This window comes from Neurospora crassa, linkage group VI (assembly GCF_000182925.2).
Source record: "Neurospora crassa OR74A linkage group VI, whole genome shotgun sequence".
In the NCBI taxonomy this organism is placed as follows: Eukaryota; Fungi; Ascomycota; class Sordariomycetes; order Sordariales; family Sordariaceae; genus Neurospora; species Neurospora crassa.
Window position 1 is genome coordinate 3,529,200 of NC_026506.1, and position 19,581 is coordinate 3,548,780.

The following is a 19,581-nucleotide window of genomic DNA, read 5'->3' on the forward strand; positions in this document are numbered from 1 at the left end:
AAATATAATTATCGGTAAGAAGCGTTGTACCTCTTCTTAGCGGCGGCGATTACGAAGTCTATAAATAATTAAGTATCCTATTATAAATATTTACGAATAGTAGGGTTATCTTAGAAAGCGTATACCTAATTAGTATTATTTATTACAATATTTAAAGGGCTAATAAATTTATAGTTAAAGAGATATTTATATAGGGAAGTTTTAATATTTTTAATAAATACGCTATTAAAGTTCTATTAAAGGGAGGGGATAATTAATAATTAATTGTAACTTAATTTATAATAGAAAATATAGAATTTTATAATTATTTCAACGGTTTAATTCTTATATTCTACCGCTCTATTACCAGCAGTATAATACGTAATCGTTATTAGTAGTTTAATTCCTATTACCTTCTATATTCCCTTTTAGTAGGCGGAAGTGAATTTACGGTTGCAATCGGAAATAATATTAATAGGGAAACCCCAGTCTATTAGTAGTATTATCTAGATTGTAATAATACCCTATTCCTCAATTATATAAGTAGTATAATTAAGGATAAGTAGGTTACGCTTAGAAGTTTTATTTATAACGGGTATTAGTACGTTAAAGGTCGTATAGCTTAATATTTACTAAAGGGTATTCTCCGCCGAAACTTCCGGGAGTCTAATAATAAAATCAATAAAGATAATTCTTATTAGTAATTATTCTTCAGTTCGGATAGGCTAGTAATCGCCGATAGGGGGGTTTCTATTAATTTAATTAAATTAATAGGCGGGGTAGTATTTAATATATTATTAAATTAGCTAAATTTTATTCGGGAATAATACTCTATACAAATCGTAGAATATACAGTTACGGCCGAAATAATACTTTTTGTCGTATATTATTTCGAAAATATTTTTAATATATTTATAAGGAACGTACAATATTTTAATACTATTAATTTATATATTATAAATAAAGCTATCTCTTATAAAAAAAGGATAGCCGGACTTCGAAAAAACTTTAATACCGTCCTTAGTAATACGCTTATAATCCTTAAAATAATCTAGAATATTAAAGAGCTTTTTATTATTTTAATAAATATTATAGTATTATTATTGAACGTTATTATCTATCTATACTTTTAAAAAAGTATATTAAATATTATCGAAAACGGGAACTCTATTTAGGTTTAGATCGTTAAGGACGTCCTATATTATCCGTAATCAGCTTAGGGCATCCGGAATAAAATTTAATTTATTCAGAATATAATAGATTTTTAATTTATATTGCAAGAAGTAAATAGAGGCGTTAATTAACTTCTAATTAACCTAATTGGTAAATATTATACGTAGGGAAGTCTATTTAATAATACCTTTAATTATAGAATAGTTAGTTAGGACGATAATTAAGTATTTATAAGTATATAACTACATACGCAATTTACAGACTACCTATATAAAGTATATAATTTCAAATTCTAATAGGCTATAACGGGTCTCAACCTTAATAAAGACTTTACTTAGGAATATAATAAGTATTATTTAATTAGTAGGGATAGGAAATCCTTCTAATTATTCGAATTTAGAGCATAAATAAAAAAATATACTACTAAAATTATATTCTAAAGAGCCGTTAATTTATAAAAAGACTAGCTATAGAAGGTTCAAATAATAAAAAATTGTAGGATCTTCGTAGATAGCCTTCTATAAGGCTTTAAAAGCTTCCAATTCGATGGGGGTAGGTTTGAAGAAGGTTTTAGCGTAGTAGGCGGCCCGGCGGGCGGGTTTACCGTTTTTAACCTTGCCTTATTTATAGCTAGCTACTAGAAGTAATACTTTATATACTTAGAATAGTTTAATTAATTAAGTATAGTAGGCGATAAGATAGCGGAGAAAGCCGGAACTACTAATATACTACTTAAACGCCTTTAAATTATTTAGAAAGGTTAAATTCTTAAAAGCTTTAATATATTCTTTAATTATTAATATTCCGAATTTATTAATATAGAAACCTAAGAATTCAACACTTAAATAACTAAGGTAGGACTTCTTTAAGGAGAGAATTATATTCTTTAAAATAAATAAAGTAAAAATTATATTTAAATATTATATATATTCGTTAATAGAATCGCTAGCAATAATAATATCGTCGATATAAATACAATAATACTCCTTATAATCTTTTAGAAATATATCTATAAAGCGCTAAATATAGGTTAGAGTATTTTTAAAACCCATTTATACGACAGTAAGTTACTTAAATCTACAATAGGTTATAAGGGTAAAGTAATCCTAATATTTCTACTAAATACCAAATTAATAGAAAAATAAAATTACATCAATTACTATAATAATAACCTTTCCTCTTATAAAAGTAATAATTTTACCTTATAGTAGCAGAAAGTAATTATTAAGGATCGTAAAACTATTTAAAATACGTAGATTAATAACGGGTCTTCCTTTTAATCTATTCTATATCTCTCTCTAAATAATAAAAATAGAATAAACGAAAGGGGTTATATACTTAACCTAATTTATTTTTCCTTATTTATATAAAATATTAAAGACTTTATTAATAATAATTTAATCTTTTTTATTTAATAGGTATAGCTAAGCGGTAACCTTATAATTTTACTAACCCTCGACTAATAGAACGCGTATTATATTCTCCTCCAATATATCAACTAACCCTCCTTCCTTCTAAAGCGCTAGGAATCGGGCGACTAGCTTAACTAAAGCGGCTACGACCCTCTTACTACCAACGTAAATATAAACTCCCTCCTCAATAATAATATTAGGAGTTTTTTTATTTATACAAATCCTTAAAGTTAACTATTTCTCGGGAACCTTAGGCTATATTTCGGCTAATTTAATTTAATTATTCTCGGTATTAATAGTTAAGGTAGTATTGGGTACTAAGTCTAACTCTATATTAATAAGTACAGAATAGTCCTTAGTAACAATATTAATTATATTTTAAACTAATAACTCTAAATTATCTTCTATAATATTTAACGCCTCAATTACTATCGCGGTCTCGTATATATCCGCCTATAATACTAAGAAGTAACCGTCCGCGTCGCATTCCGAAATTATACTAATATAGTACTTCCATTATAATATTATTAAGTTAGTCGAGGAATTTCTAATTAGCGTTATTCGTAGGGTACGGATATCGATAATTATATTAATTATTACTTTATAATTAGATATAAATAGGAAACTTCTACTTTTTAGTAATAGTTTATAAAAAATAGGAACTATATACTCTTTACTAGGTTATAACGTAGTTTTTTTAGAAATTACTACTTTACGAATATAAGCGTTAGGGTTTCTTAAGACTTCGAACATAGTATTAAAATTATTTTAAGGCAATAGGACTTTTATAGCGCGGTAGTCGATATAAACTTAATAGGGGTAGAGGAAGGAGTTCGTTAATAATAAATTTAGCTTTAACTTATTTATAACCTATCCGGCGGCTATTATTTTAAATAAAGTAGGCCGGCCTTTACTATCCTTATTAGGTAAGTAAAAGGTAAAAGTTACCTATTCAGTAAATTTTATTATCTTACTACCAACCCCTCTAACTCTCGTAGAATATTTTATAGAAATAGAATATTCTATAGTACTTAGGAACTTCCTATTAATAATAATTTTTCCAGCGCCGGGGTCGATATAAATTTCGGTTTCAATAGTATTAAGCAATACTTTAATTATAATACATAAATATATAAAGCCAGAGAGTAATCCTTTATTTAATTCCTCTTTATTATATAATTTAATTTCCTTAATAAGTAGTATATCGATATAATATATAATATTTAAATTATCTTTTAAGGCTTTATAAATATCGAAGTAAGTAAAAAGTAAGTTGTATAAAGGGAGTACCTCCTTATAGCGCTTATATTTACAATAATAAGGATCTAAAGGTAAGACTATTTCGATTTAGGGCCTTCAAAAATATTTACAACCTTTTACATATTATTTTTTTATTTTTATTAAATTAAATATTTTAAAATATTTAGAATAAATTAATTTACTACTGTAAATATAATAAACGTTAATTTTAAATCTAGTAACGCTAGTACTATTAGAATCGCTAATATAATTAGTTTAGTTACTATTAGAATTTGCCTCTTCGGACTTATTTAAATCGATATAGTAAGTGTAATCTCTACCTTTACTATAATCCCTATCCTTATTACAATCCTTATTATAATCCTTATCTTTATTATTATTATTATAATTATTGGGTTTGTAGAAACCGCGAAATTTATTATAATTGCAATCGTAATACTTATTTATTTCCTTAAATTTAGCCTTCTTATTAAAGAATAAGCCCGGTTTAATATTTAAATATTTATTATATATAATAGAAATAAATATAATATAGGTACTCTTAATAGTAGCTAAATAGTAGTATATTTTATTTATAGCGGGGGGAGCGGGTACTATTATTTTAACGCTAATATTTATATTAGACTAAATTTATACTATAACGCTATACTAATTATTGCTATATTTGGAGAGAATGCCTATAGCGTAGGTTTAATATAATTTCTTTATAATAAAGAGGGATAATACATTTTTATTAGCAGCAATATATTTAAAATAGAACTTACTTTTATTAAATTTGTAGGTGGTTATAGCGGAGTCGGAATGGAAATACTTAACTAAAGCAGCGGTTAATTTATAAATATCGCTACGAATTTTAGTATAGTCTCTAAGAATTATTTAATTATACTACTAAAGTTTAATAGTACTTTATAAGAGGAATAGCCAAAGGCGAGCGAATTATTTAATAATTTTGTTGTAAATTACTTTATCCTCGAGGTAGGCTATAAGATAATTAGTAAATATAGTAGGGTTAATATAGACTATATCCTTACTATTCTAAATTATACTTATATTATTAAGATTATTGAAGAAAGGGTTAAAGACGCTAATATTATCCTTCTTAATCTTAAAGCGGTCTTCGTTATTAGTAATATATTTGGATTTGAATTTAAATAATTTAAGAAACTTATAATAAATAGTATAATTAAAATCGGACTTAAATTTAGACGAAAATAAGTTGGAGGAGTTATATTTTTTATAATTCTTACTACTGTGCTTATAATAATAATAATAATTAATATTAAATAACTTATTAAAATTATTAGGGGAGCTGCGGTTCTTACGGGATTTGCTATACTTAGGACGCTTATTGTATTCCTCCGATTCGGAGTTAGTATTGGCGTACTTCTTAATTTTATAGCCTTTAGCGTAGTATTTATAATATTTATTATAATTATCTTCTAAGACTAGGGAATTATTATTAGGGTTATTAAAGGCGGTAGTAACCGCTCCTCTATGGGGAGGCTTATTAAAAGGGGCGCCGTTTCCAATATTAATAATTATAGTAACTTTACTAACTTTAAATGTTAACGGCGGGGTGTTAATAAGTGTAACTTTATTGGCCGGAATATTAACCTTATTAATAAAAGTAGAAGGAATTATAATATTAGGAATAAAAGGGGGAATAATATTAGAGGTATATATTTTAATAATTTTATATATTTCTTTAAAGTATTTAAATTATATATTAGTTTATCCCTTTATAAACTCTTATAAATTAACCTCGTGTTCTTTAGTAGTAGTAAAAAAGGTAAAAAAAGCTTCTTCTTTATAGGTTCTAGAAATAAGCAGGTTAGATTTATTTTATACGTCTTTAATAGAAATTTTCTTTGGAATTTTAATTAATTGTATATAGGGGAGGGGATTGCCGAATTCCTTAATATAAGGGGTATTGAATAAGGGACGGTTAGATAGACTGGGGTCGCTATTATTAGTAAAATTAATAAGGTTAAGTATATTATAAAAGGTAGCAGCTCTACCCTTACCTTTATCTTTATCCTAGCGGGGACCGATATAAATAGTAGTAGTTTATAAACTATTAGAGGAAGTAATTTAGATAGGGGATAAATTTGGATAATTGCTGGGTATAGCCGACTTATTATTAATAATACCTAAGGCGAAGTAAAATATAAGTTCGGTATAATTATTATTTATAGTATAGCGGATTTTATAGAGTTCCGTATAAACGTTCTTAAATTCCTTTTTAATATCCTTATTACAGGCCTAATCCTTTATATTTTTCTTAGTAAAGAGGTCGTTTATATATTAGCTAATTGAAATAATATTAAACTCGGCAATCTTAATCTACTTTCTAGAATTACCCTTAATTTTATTAAATCGAATTTAAATTTTCTTATATATAATACACTTAGGGACTTAGCTAATTTCAATTTCCTTATTATTTTTATCGTCGGAGCGATTAAGGGTAACCGAATTACGGACATTATAAATAGGGGAGCGTTTAAACGGGGATTCCTTAATAGTAGGATAGAAATCGATGGATAGGACTATAGTCAATTAGGAAGCTTGTTTAGTTACAGCGTATATAGATTATTTAGATATAGTATAAGAGGGTGAGTTAGAGAGGTTATTAGTAATAATTAAAATAAAATTGCTAATAATACTGGGATTTTGGGTTGTATTACTACTAATAGTTGGGGGTATTAATAATTTATATAGAAAGCGGCGTACCGCCTGAGGGGGGTCTTTAGTAACTATAGTAATTAAAAGGAAAATCTATTTATAATTATAAATATAAAAGTAAATTATATAAAATATAATAGGAGGATAGGGGAATAATTATAAATTGGAAGGGTAATTCTACGGCGAACCTATTTTATAACTAATAATCGTCGTAGTCTCAAGTAATTACACTATAAACCTATCTTATAATAAATAAATTATAGTATTTTTAGGGGGCGTAAAGCTATTTATTAATAAATTATACGAGTATTACCCTTTATATTAAAGTTTAAACGAAGTTCGGATTGGGGTAGTAAAGTACTAAAGTACTTTAATTAATATAAACCAATACAAGTATAATAGTATAATATAGTAGAAGCGCGGGGTGTAGGGGAAGTTTACGATATCTATCTTTCGATTAGCGATTTGTAAACTTAGAGATTTTAAATCTATAAGGCTATTTAGCGACGAACGTTATAAGTAATAGGGGGAGGTGTAATTATAATTGTAGGGTTGATATTTTGTAATATAAGATTTGAGCGATCGTTGTAAGTTTAAAGAACCTACCAACGTAAATTAATCGCAGTCTAACAAAAAGCGCGATTAAGGGATAATATAGTTACTGCTTGTACAATTACAACTATTATATAATAGGGTAACCTGGGGGCTTCACAATACTAACGTAGTTGTAGGTAAATTGTAGTATTGAAAAGTAAAGAAAGAAGATGTTGGAGGAAGAAAGGCGTAGCCGAAGGCCGTGCCGTGCGGGGATCCCTTTATGGGAATCTAGGCGCCAGACTGCCACGTGGTTACGTGCCCACCTGAACCTCCGGCGAAGGCGGGCATGTAGTCACGTGCCTGCTAGGTCCTCCAACGAGGGTGGGCATAGGTAAGCCATGCCTAGTCTAATTTAATCAATTAAATAATCGTACATATAATAACGGTAATGCCAGTATTCCCGTATCAGTTTAGTACCGCTGAGGGTAAGCGGTTAACCTCCGTTGTTGTTTTCTTTAGTATTAACCTTTAAGGTTAATAGTTCCTTAATAATATAAATAATGAGTTTAAGAGCTGGAAGTATAATAGTACCCTAAGTAGATAGAGTAATTTAAGGATTGCTCTATAATAGTTGAAGGAAGTTTATCTACTAGAAATGAAGTTAGTTAATGATATTTAGCGTCTTTTGATACTTAATAAATATATTAGTTATTTAATTAATAATTTCCTCTTTAAGGTTTTTTAATACAACGTTTAATTATTTTTTTTACCTCCCTATACTTTTTATAAAACTTAACCACTCAATCGATCTGTATTTACCGCCGTTAAATTATATTTTAGAAATTTAACTAAAGATTTTACTTCCTTCCTAATATTTATATTAGTAAATAAATAATAATTTCTCTAATATTATTAAGAAGTTTTAAGAAGGGGGGTAAGCTCTAAAAACCTTAAATTTAGGTTTAAAAAAATTAGGATATAGTTAATAAATAAATTTATTATTATTAACAACTCCGAAGCTATCCTTAATAATAATACTTTACTAACCTAGCTATTACTATTTAAAACGCTACTTAGGGACGATATATTTAAGGCCAATTATACTTTTAAAATTCTTTAGAAGTCTAGAAATATATTAGGTAGTATTTATAATAAGTTAATTATTATTAATCGTAATATTAAAACAGTTTATACTAAGGTAGCTAAGGCTTTCAATAATAAGAATATTAAATTAGTTGTAAAAGACTATTAGATTTAGTATTTATAGACTCAATTGGACTTAATAAAGCCTAAGGGTAAAAGGAAGGTTAATAAAGAGGGGGGCAATAGTAGATTTATATATATAGAGGAGATTATTTAAGTTTGTGAAGCCTTAAAGCAAGCCCCTAAGTGTAGAAGGGTTGCTACGGTAATAACGGTAACGAGATTACTATAAGAGTTAGGGAGAGTAGTTGAGTTAGTACTCTATGCTATTTAAGAGCATTAAGAATAAGATTACGACATTTTAAAGTAGTAAAATCGCTGCAAAAGTGGCCAGTTTTCAATATTATCTAGGTCCTGGTGATGAAATTACATGATGCATTGTGGGGGGGGATGCGTTGTGGGGTCACCACGTCTAGCACGTGAATGCCCGCCTGGCTGCCGCTATGACCCCCTGCCCCTGAAGTCGCTGGTCGGACCTGCTGCGAATTGGAAAGAACAAACAAGCAGAGTGGACTGTGACACCGACAACATGGAAACATCGAGATTCCGAATTTCAGCTCAGAGACGCCCAGGTTGCACAGCACAGATTAAATCACCAGGGGCAAATGATTTCTCACGGCGCATACAGTTCGTTCAAAGAAAAGGCTGCTCCCCAAACTGCTCGGCTCTAGTTGCCAGACCATCGTCGTCGAGCCACCTCACCTCACCTCGAAACACCCACCATGATCAAGCCTCGACTTTCTCCCCGAATCACTGACGATTCCTTTTCGAGAAGCGGACACACGTCCGCGTCCTGAAACGTCAAGATCGTTGCCCCTCCTGGTCAAGGTCACATTGGCAGTGGAGGCTTAGCCAAAGCCTAGACTAAAGGCTAAACACCCGTCCCGTTTCTCGTGCTCGGATCTCGCCTGCTGCATCCGCCTTCTTCGTCCTCGATCCCTTCCCCGCAAAGAAGTGCTCAACACCTCCGCTCCATTCTCCGAGCTAGTTAGGTGCTACTGGACACTTGTTGGCTAAAAATCAAGGATCCCCAGATCTGGGGAAATGGGTCGCCGACGCGTGGTCAGGTACCTTCCAATTTATCCAATGCCGGTTCAAATGACCATTGCAACCCAAGCATCCTGAGATTGAAAGGATCCCAAGCAATGCGAACATGCATAAACTCTAGACAGGGCTAGCTCAACCGAGAACAAGACATCCGATCAAGCGAGCGAAACATTCCAGAAACCAGGATTCAACAGAGGTTCTTCGAACAAATGCTGCCCCCTGAGACTCTGCGCCCCCCATTTCACCCGGTTGACCGTCTAAGGCACTCGTCAACAAAACTACAAAGGATTATGAAGCGTTACTATTTTCATGCAATAGCCACCCTCCCATTACGCCCAAACCTTGGCCTTGGGGTGACAGGAGCCGGATCTTGTTAGTCATGCTGGCCTTGGCCTTCTTGCGGGGGAGCGGAATGCGACTGGTGTTGGGTCAATGGGCGGCAACACGGTTCCGCAAAAACGGTGACATCGTCAGGATCTTTACATGCTCAGATGTCTCGATAATGTTCTGGCTACCAGTCTGACCGCCGAGTATAACTATTCGCCACCCACTCCCATCGAGAAAGGTAGATCGACAAGCCCAGGAACAGATCTACTGCAACTTCCTCATCAGTACTAAATATCAAGATGTGGCCCTCTCCCAAAGCTGCTTACCTCCTCCTGTTGGCCCGCTCGGCTCTCGTCGGCGCGTCCCCTGTCGAGCTTGAGGAGCGCCAGTCATGCCCTTCCATTCACGTCTTCGGTGCTCGTGAGACCACGGTCTCCCCCGGATTTGGTACCGCTGGCGTCGTTGTCAACCTCATCCTCCAGGCCTATCCAGGTGCCACCTCCGAGGCCATCGTCTACCCAGCCTGTGGTGGCCAGTCCTCTTGCGGCGGCGTCCAGTACGGTGATTCCGCCAGACAGGGCACCAACGCCGTTGCCACGGCTGTCAACAGTCTCAATGCTCGCTGTCCCGACACCCAGATTGTTCTTGTCGGATATTCTCAGGTGTGTTTGCACTGCCTTTATTGCTTGCGTTTCGTGGAAGAAAGACTCTAACCAATGTAATAAACAGGGCGGTCAAATCATGGACAATGCCGTCTGCGGTGGACCTGACAGCGGTGCTGGTATCACCACCAGCACCCCTGGCATCAACGCCAGCGCCCTTAACCAGGTCAAGGCCGTCATCATGATGGGTAACCCCCGTTACCGCGCTGGTCTTTCGTACAATGTGGGAACCTGCACTGCTTATGGCGTATGTTCTTCCTCTCCATTCTTTCCGACATCACTGCGCTCAACAACAAATACTGACCCTTCTTCTTACAGTTCGATCCCCGCCCTGCCGGCTACACCTGCGCCTCGGCATCCAAGCTCCAGAACTACTGCGACTCGCCCGACCCGTACTGCTGCACGGGCAACGATGCAAACACTCACCAAGGCTACGGCTCCAAGTACGGCCAGCAGGCCCTTGCGTTCGTCAAGTCCAAGCTCAGCAGCGGAGGCGGCGGCGGCGGCGGAAGTACTCCTACCACCCCTAGCAACCCTTCTACCCCTACAAATCCTAGCACAGGGAACTGCGCGGCCAAATGGGGCCAGTGCGGTGGACAGGGCTGGACGGGCGCCACTTGCTGCCAGTCTGGGTCGACTTGCCAGGCTGCTAACCAGTGGTACTCTCAGTGCATCTAAGTTGAGGTCGTATGTACGTGAAGGGATAAGTGGTGGTGATAAGGGCCTGGGGTCTAGACTGTTCAGCTTTGGGTAGTCAGAAGGTCCAATAGGTCGACAACTTCTTTGTATATGAATAGCTTTATGCCGATGCTGAAATGAACATACTATGTCGGCCACTGTCAACGGGTCATGGCACTACCTTCATCCAACATGCTTGCCGTATCACATAAGTGTTCCTTTACGATCCTATCCCTCATCATTGCCGGCGCCGACATCCAATCACTACATGACCCATTGCCTGCCCTCGATTCTTGAGCATCCCATAGTTTAGATTTTCAATGCGTGAATCAGGTATCGGAACTTAGGGACACTGGGTTTTATTCAATGGTACAGTAGTTAGTCATGTGTAAAGCCAAGGTATCATCCGTTCTTCAAGCCTGTAGTGAAGGATACTGAACTTTCTAGAGCTTCCTCTAGAACCATCAAGTGTGTCACTCGCGCCAGGTTTGTCAACATATGGGATGAAGGCTACCGAGTCAAACCTGAGGAGAAGGAGTACAATAATATTGAAATTTGTCAGTGAATTGACTCACTCTCCTCTTCACGTTGTCGAGGTTCTCAATTGTCCTCTGTCAATGTATCCATATTACGCCTGGTTACTTACACTTCACGCGAAGTCTCGGCCTATCCTGCTTCCACAAATAGACATAAAACCCCTCCAACATCTCCCACGTTCTTTGCTTTCTTCTCTGCCACCATCCTCCTCACCCAATTCCAGGATCCAACAACGAATACTACCTCTAGGTACACAAACTCATACCGACTTCTACACACCAGATCGACCTGCGTGCCTAACATACAACAGCCAAAATGTCCACCCACACAACCCCCCATCTCGACAGGAAGGTGCTCCTCGCACTCGTCCCACTAGCCTCCCTCGCAGCTTCCCACGAAGGCAACCCCAACGCCCACGGACCTGTGAATTTCTCTGAAATTGCCGAAAGCATTACGGCGGCAGCCACGACCTCTACAAGTGGAACTCAGCCGGCGTCAGCCATCGAAACAAGCAACAGCAGCAGCAGCAGTCACTCAACGCACCTAACTCCTTCGCTTCTTCATGGAATCATCCCAAGTGTCACCGCCTCTACTTCTACGTCCCCTACTCCGGAGGCGGCAGATCAGACCAGGACGCAGACAGTTTGGGCCACTGTTGCCCAAGTGACAGAGATAATAATTGTCATCAAGACACTTCCACTTACTCCAGACCATCAGGCTAGTGCTTCGGATACCTCTACCTCGTCGTCAACGACAACATCAAGTCAAAGTCAGTCATGGCCTATAGGGTACTGCACCAGGAAGGGAGAAGTTGCAGTCAATGGCAAGTGTGTGCCTAGCACGCTGGTGACTAGTACCAGAGGTACTACGAGTGGAACAAAGTCTAGTTCTAGTTCTGGTGAAAATTCCACCAGTCTTAGCTTTACCATCTCCTCTACTAGCTCTAGCTCTTCGATAGCTTCTTCTACCTCCAGTAGCAGCCCTATTACGACTTTGACTACTAGCAAACCCACCTCAACTTCAACGTTAACAGACACGGACACAGACCCCCTTGTGATCATCCCCGTCACTGGAACCGTGACTGACTTAATCAACTACGACACCTACACTGCCCCCGCCTCTCTACCGCCCTTGCCTCCTCTTCTTCCTCCTCCCCGTCCCAAGGGTAGCGCCAGCAGCAAATCGTCGTCGATCTCGGATGACGGCCCACTGGAAATTATACCTGTCACCGGTACGGTTACTGATTTGGTGGATTACGAGACTGTGATGGTGCCGAGCGCTACTGCTACCACCGTAGTAGTTATTCCTGTTTCTTCTGGGTCTGGGTCTGGGTCTAGCGGCAGTACAAAGAGTCAGGACGTGGGACAGATGCTGGGACATATTCAGGGAATGGGGGGACAGAGCAACAGTCGTGTGTTGGTACATCCTACGGTGAGCGTGGGGGATCGGTTGACGGTTGTTGTCAGTGGGAGTGACGGGAGGACTACTATTACGAGGGATTCTCCGGTGGCGAGTGCCAGTTCTAGTCCGGAAGCGAAAGGGGAAGGAAGTGGTGGTGAGTTTTGCAAGGAGGAGAAGGAGGATGAAGAATAAATGTCCAAATTATGGGAAGTAAAGTGGGATGAGGTGGTCAACTGCTGATGGAAGATCAAGGAATTTGGGGTTCGGGAATGTTATTCTTCAAGAAGGTTCCAGCGTCGATCATCTCTTTGACATCGTTTGTTCGCGCCTTACCAGGGGAAGCTCGATGGGAGTGGTCTCCTCAAATTGGGTGCCGTTGCATTGCTCAGCCAAACGCGTGCGTCTCGAAGGTAATAATAGCATGATTTTCAATGAACTAATGAGGGTTGTGATGTGACCATCAAAACATCAACGATCTAGTCGAATGGTAAGTTTGCAATGAGTACGGCTGGAATGATAGAAGGAAGACGATACACTCATGAGAGGTACCTCGGTATTGTCCAGCGATCGATGTTGCGATTGGCAACATTGAACGCGACGTAGAAGCCCCAAGTCAGATATGGACAACCGCCCCGCATGACGTCATTCTGGCTTACGCCTTTTCCTCTTTATCCACGCGGATACAGAAGCTGTGGAAGGAGCAAACAGAGACTCAGCTTTGCACACAGGCATTTCATCTTCGGTTGTTCTTTCCATCCCAAGTTCATACACGGACGCAATCAAGAAAATCCGGCCCGGTCCGCTCCGCTTGACCAACTGTTCCTTTCGTTCTCTCGGTGTCCGACCTCAATGGCTCCCTCTGTCCTTTTGTGAACCTGTTCATCCCACCCCATTGATCTGCCGGCGAAAAAACCGTCCAATCTAGAATCTCGACACGACGACCGAGCAACATGGTGGGAAGAAGACCCAGAACCGTCAACTCGGCCACCGATTGGCACGGGACCATGCCGTCTCGTCAGCCGTCTTCCATCCGCCGACGGTATCGAGATGACGATGAAGAAACCGGACTCCATTCCAACGTCTCCCCCGGCGATCATCGCGACCCTCGCTCCACCGAGCCCACTTCCACGCAGAGTATCGTCAACGTCGCCGGCCCCACACTGCGCCCTTCCCCACGCGAAATCCAGATCCACGACGACCGCGCCAAGGTCACCTCCTTCAGCGGCTTCAAAGATGCCCGACACCTGGCCATCGCCGAACAGCGTCGCATTGACTTGAAACAGAGGGTGCTCGATGGCATGAAAGGCTTGTCCTCCTGGGAGGAACACTATCGCAAGTCCGATGCCGAACTCAAAGCCATCAAAAACAAGAAGATCAGGAGATACTACGAGTCCCAAAACGAGACGCTCGATAGCTGGGTCGAGGTGGACGCTTTGGTCATGGCCGTTGCCGACGATGTCATCGACAGCATGAATCCCGACGCCGATAGGGACGGCATTGCCGAACGCCGTGTCCCCCTCGCCGACTCCAAAGGCGCCGTCGAAGCATTTCTGCCTCCCGAGCACATTGAGAAGCGCCGCCGTGATGAACGAAACGCGAAATGGGCTATAAACACCAATGTCATCGCCAATGTGTTTATGCTCATTGGCAAGCTGGTCAGTCTGCGTTTCAGTCCATCGCTTTCCTTGGCTGCCAGCACCGCGGACTCGGCCTTGGACTTGTTCTGTACCTTGATCATTTACGGCACAAACCGCTTTGTCTCCTGGCGTCTGCGCGCTTTACGGCTCAAGTACCCCGTCGGAAGACGACGCCTTGAACCCATCGGGATTCTTGTCTTCAGTGTCATCATGGTTGTTTCCTTTCTCCAGATCCTTCAAGAGTCGGTCAAGAAGCTGTTACCTGGCGGTGACAGAGATGTTGCGCCTCTGCCTCCTGTTGCTATTGGTGCCATGGCTGCCAATGCCATCATCAAGGGCATCATCGGGCTCATATGCAGACCCATCAAGACGACGCAGGTACAGGCTCTGGTGCAGGATTGCAAGACCGATGTGTACTTCAACACCGCCTCTCTCCTCTTTCCCCTGGTTGGTGTTGCTGCCCAGATCTGGTGGTTGGATCCACTCGGTGCAACTTTATTAGCCCTCTATGTCATCTGTGACTGGGCTGAGACGTGCATCGAAAACATCAGCCGCTTGACCGGAAGCAGTGTGGATGATGCCTTGCAAAAGAAGCTGATGTATCTCGCCTTCCGCTTTTCCCCTGTCGTTGCAGGCTTCAAGTCGTTGACGGCATACCATGCTGGCGATGGTGTTTGGGTCGAGCTGGACATACTGTTGGATGAGAGCACCTCGCTGCCGTTGGCACACGATATTGCCGAGACGCTGCAGTATTGCTACGAGAGTCTTCAGGAAGTGGACAGAGCTTTTGTCACGGTGGACTATTCCACCTTGGGCCCCACGGGACATAACGAATGCGATTGATTGGTACGCTGTGGTTAGGGAGATGGTCTGGGTTATAATATGTCATTGAGATCTCACTGCCAGCTGCCACAGACTACTTCCGCCGAGCCGAGGCTATCATCTCAATCAAAGTGTTCGTGTTTGACGGCTGTGTCTGGGTTTTGCCTCCCTGAATCCACCAATACAGCTGTTCTCGTACTTGTAATTTAGATCTGCAGTGTGATAACGGGCAGTTGAGCCCAACAGGGCAGATTCTCAAGGTCAACATCATTGAGGGAGCGGGGTTCAGGCACATGGAGGAAGATGGTCACGGAAAGTTAACCTTCCGATTAATCTAACATCCATCCTCTCCGCAGGGTTATTCGAAACCTTTTCTTACATCCTACTTCTTGATGGCAAAGCCATCCTACCAGCAACCAAATCACATTGAGCATCCATGATAAGAAATGCCGAGCGGGACGGCGTTGGAACCGTGGTGCACCTAACACCGGTGCAGAGCTTGGCTGGTAGCACTAGACCGCCCATCGGACCAACGATGGTGGTATCGACTGGCCTTGGCTGCATGCAATATACAGATCTCCTTCCGCATTCATCGACATGGGCATCACGCAAACTTATACGCATTGTCGGAATGCTGTGGCACTTCAAAGCGTCTCATTCACGAGAACTACTGCTGATGAAGTACATTTGAACTTACGACATTGTGAGGCAGACATTGCTCAAGGGGACAAGAAGGAGACGTGCTGTCCCCGTAGCCACGATTCCTCCCCCCACTCGGTACACGAGACCCGAGACCGTAGAGCCTCCATCTCTTGGCTAGAAATCGCCATCCGCGCTTGTCGGGTTATGCAGTGAGACTACGAGGTCTTCCAAGGCAATCCATCGTATCAGGCTTCACACCTGCCGAATTGGGGCTATAACGCCAACGACTGTTTGTATGTCGCAAGTGTTACCTCAAGCTCGACCTTCCCAGACGAGGTTATGTGGCCGGCATATCTCACATATTAGTCCAGATTTCCCCGCTCTTGGTAAGCATTCGGAAGATCCAGACCGTTGGCATCTTGCCAGTGCTACAGTAGGGATAGAACGTCAGTGGACAAGGTTGCAGTGTCAGTGTTTACAGGGCTCATGACGATCGACGGGACCCGTCGTCAAGGAATGCAAGCACACAGGTATAAGACCATATCACCTCTCTTGCGTCAACCTGGAGATATCTCGACCTCCATCTCATCTTGTTGGACTCAACCACAGAGGCAAGCATCAACCCAACATGAGAACCTCCCTCTTCGCCCTCGCGGCATCCCTAGCCGCCCTGGCCTCGGCCAAAGAGAAGGCCGTCGACATGAAGCTCAAGGCCGAGCTATATGACAGCGGTGCCAGACATGAACATATTATGGCTCTCAAGCACGTAAGCATCCCGTCCATTCCGTCCCTCCCTTCCATACTTTCTCTCCCATTCCTCCTCCATCCCTTACAGTCACTCTCATTCACATGGCTAACACGCTGCCACAACAGCAAACCTGGGCAGAACTCGACGCAGCCGGCGTTTATGACTCCACCCAATACGAAAAATTCGATTCCTCCAAGCTCGACTACGTCCCCTGCACCAAGGGCTACGCTTCCTACGTCCCCAACGACCCCAAGTACACCTTCCGGTGCAACAACCTTGACCTGTACGACTTCAAGACGCACGCGGAGCTCGGTTCCTCTTCCGGCCGCGGCGCGGGCTCCTGGGGGTGGACTTCGCCCAAAGGACGCGAGTTCGTGGCTATCGCCCAGGAAGACGGCACCGCTTTCGCGGAGGTCACGAAGAAGGGCAAGCTAGTTTATTTGGGGAGGCTGCCGCAGTATACTACTGCTCAACCCAGTTTGTGGAGGGAGATTAAGGGGTACAAGAGCTACATCCTGATCGGCTCGGAGGCGGTCGATCACGGCGTGCAAATATTCGACCTGGCCAAGTTGCAGGATGTTGACCCTGCAAGTCCCAAGGTGTTCACGAACGAGAATGACTTGGATGGCTGGTGGACCGAGGGGTTGCCGGTGGGGAGGTCGCATAATGTGGTGACAAACGAGGAGAAGAATTACGGTGTGGCTGTTGGGTTCCAGCCGAGAACCGGGCCGTTGCGCGCGGGACTGGTGTTTTTTGACTTGACGGATCCGAAGAATCCCAAGACACTGGGAGGAAGTGGTGAGGATGGGTATGTCCACGATGCGCAGTGCATTGTGTATCGCGGGCCGGATATCAAGTACTATGGGAAGGATATTTGTTATGGATATGATGAGGATTCGTTGACCATGTTAGTTCCCTCTTTCCCCCCTCCTCATCACGGGAAATACGAGACACTGACAAACGAGAAACAGCTTCGACGTATCCGACAAGCAAAACATCCGCATCATCTCCAACACCTCCTACGAAGGCGCCTCCTACACCCACCAAGGCTGGGTTCTCGACCCTAACTGGCAACGATACTTGATCCTCGACGACGAGTACGACGAGTACGACGCCGCTGGCTTAGGCGCCGATGGGTACCCCATCACCTACATCTGGGACATTTCCTCGCTCGAAAAGCCCAAGCAGACGGGTCACTACAAGGGTTTGCGTCGTGGTATTGACCACAACCAGTTCATCAAGGATGGATTCTCGTACCAGAGCAACTATGGCTTGGGTCTCAGCATTCTGGATCTGAGAAGTGTGCCGTTGGATCCCACGGGTAAGCGGATCAAGGAGGTAGCGTACTTTGATGTTCACCCAGAGGATGATAGTGCGCCGGGCGGGGGCAATGTCACTTTTACCGGTACATGGTCTCACTATCCTTTCTTTCCGAGTGGGTACATTGTTATCAACACGATGGACAGAGGCGCGTTCGTGGTTAAGAGGACGGCAGCTTCATGGTGGCCATTCTAAATCTTTGACGGACCCTGCAGTGGTCTTGTCACTGCTCTCTTGAATAAATGCAATACAGACAACGCATCATGCTAGAGGGTTGAGGCCTCCTTCATCCAACACCTTTGTTTCAATGGTTTTTACAGATGAGCTGCATCCCACCTGCTCTTGTCGTTTCATGTCCCTTCCAGTGCCTTGCTCTGTTCCCACTTATGTTTCCTCATTGTTGCAGCCACCTACCTCTCAACTCATCTCATGCTCTTCATCCCGTCTCCCACCCCCTCCTTCTCCTTCCCCTTTTCTTAGAACAACACCTCCTCATGTTTCCCCCTTCTTCTTCTCTTGTACCTTAAATCTTTGGCAGATACATAGGTTTACACCCCCGTCGTCGCCGTCTCCCAAGGAGGTCGAGGCCTTCCATCCCATGCCCAATCGTCCGTCTCAGTCGGGTTCTGCGGAGCGGGGTTCCACCCGGGGGTGTTGCCGACGCAGTGCCCGTCGATCAACCAGCTGGGACTGGGGCAGGTGACACTAGTAGTTGGACCGCCGGTAGCGGTAGCGGTAGTAGTAGGAATGGGAGCCGAAGAGGTACCTGTAGTTAAAAACGGCACGAACCCAGTGAGCGTGTAAGTTGTGTGGGGGGCAACGATCACTGTTAAAATCTCGATAACTGTTACTGAGGCTGTGGAGGTGGAGGTGGAGGAGTACGAAATGGAGGGGGTTTGGGTCTGGGTCGTCTGCCTCTTTACCACCGCTGCTGGGGGGAGGGTGTTAGTGGGCCAGATGGGTACGACGGTGATGCAGATACCGTCTGCTCCGCCTTCGACGATGCAGTTAGATGTGGATGATGTAGAAGTCCCAAGTGAAGAGGTGGTCGTTGAAGGCGAAGGTGAAGGAGGAGGAGCGTTGGTGATGACGGTGAGGATCATGATGGTAGTTAACTCTGTGGCTGTTGGGACGATGATGGTGGAATAGATGGTTGCGGTCGAGACGTCTTCCCTTTGGTCGTTCTTGACTTGGGCCTTGGAGTCAAGGGTGGGGAGGCTGCTGTGGATGAGAGAGGGGGATAGGTGTGTTGAGGCCGTGGAGGATGTGGAGGTGTTGGGCGACAGTGTGTATTCTCCTGTCGTGTCACTGCGCTGGCTTCCACTTTGCGGTAGGGCAAGAGAGAGGGACGCTAGAAGGGCTAGGGAAAGCGCCCCCTTGGCGGAGGTTAGGGGTGGGAAGGCGCGCATCATGATGATGAGGTTGTCGGGAGATTGGGGATCAGTCTCTGGAGTGAAGCTACAGGCCTGAAGAGGTTGAAAGGCGTGGCCTTATACTCGACGTTGCCTTGGGTA

General features: G+C 41.9%; 5 protein-coding genes across 5 annotated transcripts; 4 read left to right on the forward strand and 1 right to left on the reverse strand.

The window, feature by feature from the left end:
* Window positions 1-8,754: 8,754 nt before the first annotated feature.
* Window positions 8,755-11,131, forward strand: NCU05159 (acetylxylan esterase). Its single transcript, XM_951564.2, has 3 exons — window positions 8,755-10,282; window positions 10,350-10,529; window positions 10,601-11,131. Exons 1-3 carry the CDS (start codon window positions 9,920-9,922, stop codon window positions 10,958-10,960), a joined length of 903 nt encoding a protein of 300 aa, XP_956657.1. The 5' UTR covers window positions 8,755-9,919; the 3' UTR covers window positions 10,961-11,131.
* Window positions 11,132-11,812: 681 nt separating this feature from the next.
* On the forward strand, window positions 11,813-13,090 carry NCU05158 (hypothetical protein; the record flags this gene model as incomplete). Its single annotated transcript, XM_951563.1, has 2 exons — window positions 11,813-12,266; window positions 12,531-13,090. 2 exons carry the CDS (start codon window positions 11,813-11,815, stop codon window positions 13,088-13,090), a joined length of 1,014 nt encoding a protein of 337 aa, XP_956656.1.
* Window positions 13,091-13,766: 676 nt separating this feature from the next.
* NCU05157 (cation diffusion facilitator 10) lies at window positions 13,767-16,603 on the forward strand. Its single transcript, XM_951562.3, has one exon. It carries the CDS (start codon window positions 13,849-13,851, stop codon window positions 15,376-15,378), a length of 1,530 nt encoding a protein of 509 aa, XP_956655.3. The 5' UTR covers window positions 13,767-13,848; the 3' UTR covers window positions 15,379-16,603.
* Window positions 16,604-16,627: 24 nt separating this feature from the next.
* Window positions 16,628-18,418, forward strand: NCU05156 (hypothetical protein; the record flags this gene model as incomplete). Its single annotated transcript, XM_951561.2, has 3 exons — window positions 16,628-16,765; window positions 16,873-17,654; window positions 17,719-18,418. 3 exons carry the CDS (start codon window positions 16,628-16,630, stop codon window positions 18,260-18,262), a joined length of 1,464 nt encoding a protein of 487 aa, XP_956654.2. The 3' UTR covers window positions 18,263-18,418.
* A 197-nt stretch (window positions 18,419-18,615) lies between these two features.
* On the reverse strand, window positions 18,616-19,479 carry NCU05155 (hypothetical protein; the record flags this gene model as incomplete). The annotated part of the gene is made up of 1 exon (XM_951560.1): window positions 18,616-19,479. The coding sequence occupies one exon, from the start codon at window positions 19,477-19,479 to the stop codon at window positions 18,616-18,618; it is 864 nt and encodes a 287-aa protein (XP_956653.1).
* Between the last annotated feature and the right edge of the window lie 102 nt (window positions 19,480-19,581).

Bases quoted from the DNA above. Each gene is read 5' to 3' on its own strand.
- NCU05159 (XM_951564.2), top strand. From the start codon at position 9,920: ATGTGGCCCTCTCCCAAAGCTGCTTACCTCCTCCTGTTGGCCCGCTCG. The intron at 10,283-10,349 runs GTGTGTTTGCAC...TGTAATAAACAG, and splicing joins TTCTTGTCGGATATTCTCAG to GGCGGTCAAATCATGGACAA. The intron at 10,530-10,600 runs GTATGTTCTTCC...TTCTTCTTACAG, and splicing joins GAACCTGCACTGCTTATGGC to TTCGATCCCCGCCCTGCCGG.
- NCU05157 (XM_951562.3), top strand. From the start codon at position 13,849: ATGGTGGGAAGAAGACCCAGAACCGTCAACTCGGCCACCGATTGGCAC.